This window comes from Ochotona curzoniae, unplaced genomic scaffold, assembly GCF_017591425.1.
Source record: "Ochotona curzoniae isolate NIBS_2020 unplaced genomic scaffold, NIBS_Ocur_1.0 scaffold_4701, whole genome shotgun sequence".
NCBI classification, from domain to species: domain Eukaryota; kingdom Metazoa; phylum Chordata; class Mammalia; order Lagomorpha; family Ochotonidae; genus Ochotona; species Ochotona curzoniae.
In genome coordinates this window covers 40,282,026-40,290,056 of record NW_024467122.1, presented here as the reverse complement: position 1 = coordinate 40,290,056, position 8,031 = coordinate 40,282,026, and the positions used below count along the sequence as shown (strand labels likewise).

The following is an 8,031-nucleotide window of genomic DNA, read 5'->3' as shown; positions in this document are numbered from 1 at the left end:
AGGACTGCTCTTAAAGATGACTGTTCTCTTCCATAACTCTCCCAAAAAAGAGCCTACTGCAAATGGACAATTTTGAAACACTCTGACATCTTTGAGCTGAATGATGTCGAACTCTAGAAACGCCACTGTACCCTTGGTGCCCCAGGAGATGCACCTGCCCATTCAGAGGTTTTAGGAAAGAGCAGGTGCTGTTGGAGAGTGCTGTCAGATGTATGAGGGATACTTATTCCATGCCAACAGTTTACCCTTTGTGTATTTACTGCCCTGAGACGATACTGCAACAGGAATATCCATGAGAATCAGGTACCTTCTGCAGTCCTATAAGTAGTCTATTTGGGATGGCTTGGACCCTTCAGAGTGATGCTACATAGCTGACTCTGAGCCTTTGGTACAGTCTCCACCCTGGCACCTCAGGGGATGGCAGAGCAGCAGTAACTTCGTCAAACCTCCTCTTACTGGCACTTACTTTGTTTATCTGGCACATCATGGACAGGCACTTGGTCTCATTTGTAATTTTAGCCCCATCATCCAGGTCACAGTTGGAACAAACAGCAGCTAAGTCAATATTTAGCCAATCAATGGCTTGCATTCCGGAACTCTGCCTGGCTTGATTTACAATGTTACCTGCTCCCATGTTCTGTATAATTGGTCCCTTAGAAAACCTAAGGCTCTGGATAACATCAACTCTGGGTACAAACCTTCACACTTTTCCTTAGGAGGGGAAGCCCTCACTCTCCTTCTAAGTGCACTAAAACTGTTGAGAAGACCACGCAGTCGCAGCTGTGACATGACAACCCCCACTCCAGGTCATGCATAACTTTGCCCTGTGCATGACTGACCCTCGGAATAAATGCATGATTGGAAGCAGATGGTACAGCCATATCCATGCTCCCAAACTGCCAGGTAAGTCTCCCCCTTTACTCATCAACTATTTAGGATAAGGAGAGAGCTGCCTGGTACTCATGAATGGCCTACTTCCCTCTAGAGCTGGAAGTAAGGGGCGGGGAGTTTATCAGCTATTCTGTCCTTGAGCTGACTGCAGTGACTTTGCAAGGTTTATGTGCACTAAACTGCTGACTCGGCATGAATCCCACACTCTTTCCTTCATCCCATTCCTATTTAGTCCTTCATTGCTTTACCTTCTTTTCTTCAGTTTCCACCAATGTGTCATATCCAGTACTTTGCTCAAGTAATATTCATTCTATTAGTTTCTAATGTTTCTGGGTATTATGGGTATATTTTTGTTCTGCAAAAAGCTGGGTAAGTTTGTTGACCAGCCAGCCTCACATTTCAACCAAATGCTTGGCCGTCAGCAAACTCCAATCACTGATAAATGCAGATGACACTGAACCTGAAGATGACTCCTGGGAAACAGCACTGGTTACACCTTTAGAGGCTGCTCGGTCATCGTGCGCTTCCCAGTAACTGTCAGACAAATGTTAGAGATCATGGCAACTGGTAAAATACCTTTTAAGAGTGCTTTTTGAAAAGAAACAACAATCTAAACAGGAAAGTTTATAAGGTATACCAGTTTTTCCTCCCTAGTAATATAACTTTCACCCCTTGATAACTCAATTTCTCCATATATCTCAGTCCTCCTATTTACCTAAATTGGGCCCCAATCTTATTCTCCGTTGAGTGACACATAACTCCTGCTATAATTCTGCTGGATAATTAGTCATTAATAACATTAAAAGAAAAAAAACATAAAAAAAAGAAAACGTGCAGAGATGTTGGCTTCTTTAAAAAAAAAAAAAAATTGTACTGGGCCCGGCGCGGTGGCGCAAGTGGTTAAAGGTCCTCACCTTGCACGCCCGGGATCCCATATGGGCGCCGGTTCTAATCCCGGCAGCCCCGCTTCCCTTCCAGCTCCCTGCCTGTGGCCCGGGAAAGCAGTCGAGGACGGCCCAAAGCTTTGGGACCCTGCACCCGCGTGGGAGACCCGGATGAGGCTCCTGGCTTCGGATCGGCATAGTATCGGCCCGTTGCGCTCACTTGGGGAGTGAATCATCGGACGGAAGATCTTCCTCTCTGTCTCTCCTCTCTGTATATCTGCCTTTCTAATGAAAAAATAATAATAATAAAAAAATTGTACTTATTTTGAAAGTGAGAATTACAGAGAAAGAGATCTTCCATCTACTGTCCACTCCCAAAATGGCCACAAGGAGAAGCGTTGAGCTGATCCAAAGCCAAGAGTCAGGAGCTTCTGCGTCTTCACACAGATGTAGGACTCCAAGGCTTGGGCGGTTATCTGCTGCTTTCCCAGGACACAAGCAGGAAGCTGGACCAGAAGCAGAGCAGCCTGAACACAACTGGTACCTATATGGTACTTGAAGGCAGAGAATTAGACAACTGAGCCATCACACCAGCCCATATACTGATATTTTTTAATGCTGACCTATGACAAATACTGTATAAATGAAAAACAATATGTCCTCAAGCTCTCCTCTTTTTTTTTTATTGAGTTTTTACTTGTATGTGCATGTCATATTCCTAAGAAAAGAACCCTAGGATTTTTCCTCCTGTGTATTTTTGCCTTGCTTCCTCATGGTTCATAATTCCAGGAGAGGTTGCCAGTACAATGAAACCAAACTGACAGAATGAGAGTAGATTACTCTGCCATTTTTCTAAACTTTTCAGCTGCACGTCAAATCTGGAGCTGATCACTCCACATTTACTGAAGCTGCCTGTGAGGTTCCCAACCATTTTTCTAGTTCCATGATCATCCATGATTTCTAATTCACCAGTGTAACTGTGCTTCATCATCATAGTTAGAAACCTGACAAAGATTTTAGAGAACAATTTAGTAAGAATCTGGTGTTTGCCTCTTTGTCAACATTGTAAGGGCATCAGTCAGGACGTTCATGCATGCCATGCTGGCAGCAAAGAAAGAGAGCAGAATCGGGGCAGGAGGGGTGAGAGCATGGAACTATGGCATCTTCAGCCTCCTGCATGCCAGTCACTTACCAAATCCATTCCTCAGCCATATGAATTATCATTCACAGTTTCAGTAAATGGTCACCAAAACTGATTATTGCAACAATTTTTTCTAAGTTCTTTAAAAAATACAAAACGAAGAAGGTTTTACTCTAAAAAAGCAATTATACAATACTAGACAGTAAAGTGAAACCCAACAAAATCAGGGGAGATACAAAAAACTATTCACTCAGAGGAAAAGGCCTCATAGAAAACACAGGACTTCTTGAGGAGATTTAAGCATAAATGGGACTGAAAAGACTGATGCTCACTAGACGAAAAATGTCAGCATATTAAGGGAAAAATCAATCGGGGGTGGGGGTGTGTAAGTCGAGGGGAGGGGAATCCCAGACTATACAGAATTGTGTGACAAATTTGAAAAATAAAAATTGAAAAAAAGAAAAATGTCAGCATAAAACTTAACAGCTGCACAAAATTGATTTAAAAAATCCAAATATTGAATGGGCCCAGCACGATAGCCTAGTGGCTTAGGTCCTTGCCTTTTTTTTGCACTGTGATCCCATATGGGTGCTGGTTCATATCCCAGTTGCTCCACTTCCCATCCAGCTCCCTCTGCTTGTGGCCTGGAAAAGCAATGGAGGACAGCCTGAGGTCTTGGGACCCTGCACCCAACTGAGAGACCCGGAGGAGGTTCCTGGCTCCTGGCTTCGTTTTGGCTAAGCTTGGGCCATTGCGGCCACTTGGGGAGTAAACCAGCAGATGGAAGATCTTTCTCTCTGTCTCTACTTTCTGCGACTCTGCCTTTCCAATAAAAATAAATACTTCTTTTAAGTCCAAATATTGAAAAGAATTTGTTTTATCTACAGCCCAGGATTTCTGGGAAGATGTGGTATCAGAAAAAAACTGGAAGTAGTACTTGGGAAAATAATACAAAATCCTGGGTCTGGCAGTGTGGCCTAGCAGCTAAAGTCCTCACCTTGAACACCCCAGGATCCCATGTGGGCACCGGTTCTAGTCCCAGCAGCTCCACTTCCCATCCAGCTCCCTGCTTGTGGCCTGGGAAAGCAGTTGAGGACAGCCCAAAGCTTTAGGACCCTGCACCCATGTGGGAGATCCTGGCTTTGGACTGGCATAGCATCAGCCATTGTGCTCACTTGGGGAGTGAATCATCGGACGGAAGAACTTCCTCTCTGTCTCTCCTCCTCTCTGTATATCTGACTTTCCAATAAATAAATAAATAAATATTTTTTTAAATCCTATTAAGAAATTTTAATGTATGTATATATGATTGGACCTGGTAATTTTTTGGTTTTTGAGAGTTGTGCTTTTTTTTTCCCCTCCATAGTTTTCTTAGTTCCTTTTAATTAATCCAAATGACAGTGAACAGCAACAAAGATTAGGAAAATCTAGTAATATTTCTTTTTAAAGATTTATTTTTATTTTCATTGGAAAGGCAGATATACAGAGAGGAGAGACAGAGAGGAAGATCTTCCGTCCAATGATTCACTCCCTAAGTGAGCGCAACGGCCGATGCTATGCCGATCTGAAACCAGGAGCCTCTTCTGGGTCTCCCACATGGGTGCAGGGTCCCAAAGCCTTGGGCTGTCCTCGACTGCTTTCCCAGGCCACAGGCAGGGAGCTGGAAGGGAAGCGAGGCTGCCGGGATTAGAACCGGCGCCCATATGGGATCCCGGGCGTGCAAGGTGAGGACCTTAACCACTGCGCCACCGCGCCGGGCCAAAAATCTAGTAATATTAACACCTTCCATTATCTATTATTTATGGGTAAAAACCCAATATTGGAGTAAGGATAAAAAAAAGAGTGCTGAGAGCTTGCATTAGTAGGAATGAAGGAATTCACTAAGAAATAGGAATAATCTTTTCAGATAACAGAAGTAAGAAGGGATAATTTTGGGTTGTACACACACTTACGTTGTACCCCTAAACATCATAACTTTCTCCCATATCTAACACACAAGACAGAGACTAGATAGGTACCTTGAGAGGCTCTGCAAACAAGCACAGAAGTCAGTGGCAAGACTTTCACAAAAATAAAAGCTTTGGTCAGCCCCGAATGCAACACACATCCATCTTCCTTTCCATTCCAGGTTGTCCTCAGAGCTCCAGAACACCACCACTCCTGACACAGGGCACCTTGCGTCTACCGTCCCCAGCAGCTCCCAGAGGTGAGCCATGGGGAACCTCAGCACCGCCACCGAGCTCACCCTGCTGGGGCTCTCAGACGCCTGCGAGCTGCAGCTGCTCATCTTCCTCAGGCTCCTCCTCACTTACCTCCTCACCCTGCTGGGCAACCTTCTCCTCACCGTCTCGGACAGGCACCTCCACACCCACATGTACTAACTTTGCTGTCCTGGAGATCTGGTTCACCTCCGTCCTCTTCCCCAAGATGCTGGCCAACATCCTCACAGGGCACAAGGCCATCTCCCTAGCAGGATGCTTCCTACAAAGTTTTCTCTACTTCTCCCTGGGCACCACAGAGTTCTTCCTCCTGGCGGTGATGTCCTTTGACAGGTACGTGGCCATTTGTAACCCCCTGCACTATGCCACTATCATGAGCCAAAGGATGTGTGTGCAGCTAGTACTCTGCTCATGGAGCACAGGATTCATTCTTATCATTCTTCCAAGTGTCATCCTATTTAACCAGCCATTCTGTGGCCCTAATGTCATTAACCACTTCTTCTGTGATAACTTTCCACTCCTGGAACTCATATGTGCAGACACAACTCTGATAGAACTCATAGCCTTTGTGACAGCCATCATCAGCTTCCTGGGCACCTTGTGTGTGACGGCCACCTGCTACAGGCATATGCTCCACACCATTCTGCACATCCGCTCAGCCAGGGAGAGGCAGAAAGCCTTCTCAACCTGCTCCTCCCACATCATTGTGGTGTCCCTCTTCTATGGCAGCGGCATCTTCATGTTCATCTGGTCAGCCAAAGGTGGCCAAGGAGAGGACCACAAAAAGGTGGTGGCACTGTTTAACACCGTGGTGACCCCGGTGCTCAACCCCTTCATCTACACCCTGAGGAACAAACACGTGAAGCAGGTGTTTAGGGAGCAGGTGAACAAGCTCCTCTCATAAAGAACCAGGTCTCAGGGGGAAAAAATGTTCCCTCCTTCTTGGAGTCTCTTCAAAGGAAACTTCAGTTCTGACCTCCATGGCTATCATCATTGATAACTCCTGTCAGAGGTTTAAGTCCACAGTACTTTCATGCATCACTATTTATGCATTCAGTGTCATTCAGAGGGTACAGAAAAACCCATATAGAACTACAATTTGTCCTGTGTCTTGGTACTTGCTGTCTCTGTATCTGAGTTCCTTAGTTTTGCCGCATTTTAAAACTAGAGTAAAAACCTTAGTATTCTGGGCACAGCACAGTAGCCTAGTGGCTAAAGTCCCGCCTTGCATGCACCAGGATCTCATTTGAGTGCCAGTTCCTATCCCAGCTGCTCCACTTCCCATGCAGCTCCATGCCTGTGGCCTGGGAAGGCAGTCAAGGATGGCCCGGTGCAGTACATGAAAGGATGGGTGAATGGTGAATGTACGCCTCTTGCTAGTCAAGCACAGCCCTTCCAATAAATGATGCAAAGAAAAATGGTTAACCAGAAAGGAAATCTTCCTACCAAAATGACATCTGTCCTCAATTGATTATTTGGGATACGAGAAGTAAAATTAACGACACACAACAATTAAAAGTAAAAACATACTTTGAGTATGTATTTGAAATGAAACCAGCTAAAGATGTATTTATTCACTAATCTATAAATGTAATTTTTTTTCTGTGAAAATTATTTTGCTGGTTGTTAGTCCTCTTGATTTAAACCAAATTCATCATGTATCTTCCAAAATTTTCATGATTTATGTCAGTAACAAGAAAATTTCAGACAAGAAACTAAAATAGGGCCCGGCGCAGTGGCGCAAGTGGTTAGGTCCTCGCCTTGCACGCCCGGGATCCCATATGGGCGCCGGTTCTAATCCCGGCAGCCCCGCTTCCCTTCCAGCTCCCTGCCTGTGGCCCGGGAAAGCAGTCAAGGACGGCCCAAAGCTTTGGGACCCTGCACCCACATGGGAGACCCGGAAGAGGCTCCTGGCTTCGGATCGGCATAGCATCGACCGTTGCGCTCACTTGGGGAGTGAATCATCGGATGGAAGATCTTCCTCTCTGTCTCTCCTCTCTGTATATCCGCCTTTCCAATACAAAAATAATAAAAATAAATCTTTAAAAAAAAAAGAAACTAAAATAAAAATCCTAGGACTTTTTCCTTACCAACCTTCATAGTTATCACTCACACCTAATTCCACAATTTTTTCTTGACTTTATGGCATCTATTAAAAGGAATCGATTGCACAAAAACATCATTTCTGTAAGAACTTCACTCTTTTCTATTCCTGTATTTTTCTTCAAGTCTCCTTCTTTCCCCTCCACGCCCCTCCCCTTTCCTATTCTCTCCTCTCCTCTCCCCACTTCTTTTCCTTTCCTGACAGAAAGGGAGCAAGAAAGAACTCCCTGCCACCCATTCATTCCCCCAAATGTCTGCAACAGCTAAAGTAGGCGAGGGTGGGAACTGAGACCTAGGAACTCAATCTAAATCTCCCATGCAGACGGAAGAGGCACAGCCATGTCAGCCATCACTACTACTGTCTTCTAGGGTTAGCATTAAGGAGCCAGAACAAGGGATCAAACCCAGGCTCTTCGAGGCAGGACATGGGCGTCTTAATTGCTAGACTAAATGCTTACCCCAAAACAACATTACTTTTATACTCATATTCCATTGATTCACCTCTGTTTGAACAAAATATGAGCAATTACTATAGTAAGTCCATTTATCAAAGAGGGGTTTGGAACTAGACAGCCAATTCTCAAAACAATTCTCACACTGAAGTAAGGGATAAGGGCATGCGGAGAAGCCCCTGGCTGCTGGGGCTGCGTATGAATGGACAGCAGCATCCGGGTGGCAGTTCAGCATGAGGTTTGGGCACAAAGCAACTGCAAACATCCTTCCTGGGTTCCCATCACAGCTCAGGCACCTGCTAGCCACTTGATCTTTTGCGAGCAAGAATTTTCTGTGTCAC

At 45.1% G+C, this 8,031-nt stretch overlaps 1 protein-coding gene across 1 annotated transcript; it reads left to right on the top strand.

Moving 5' to 3' along the window:
- The first annotated feature begins 5,129 nt into the window (after positions 1-5,129).
- Positions 5,130-6,039, top strand: LOC121148326 (olfactory receptor 49). Its single transcript, XM_040968395.1, is given in 2 exon segments — positions 5,130-5,293; positions 5,295-6,039. Coding segments are annotated over 2 exon segments (909 nt in total).
- The last annotated feature ends 1,992 nt before the right edge of the window (positions 6,040-8,031 follow it).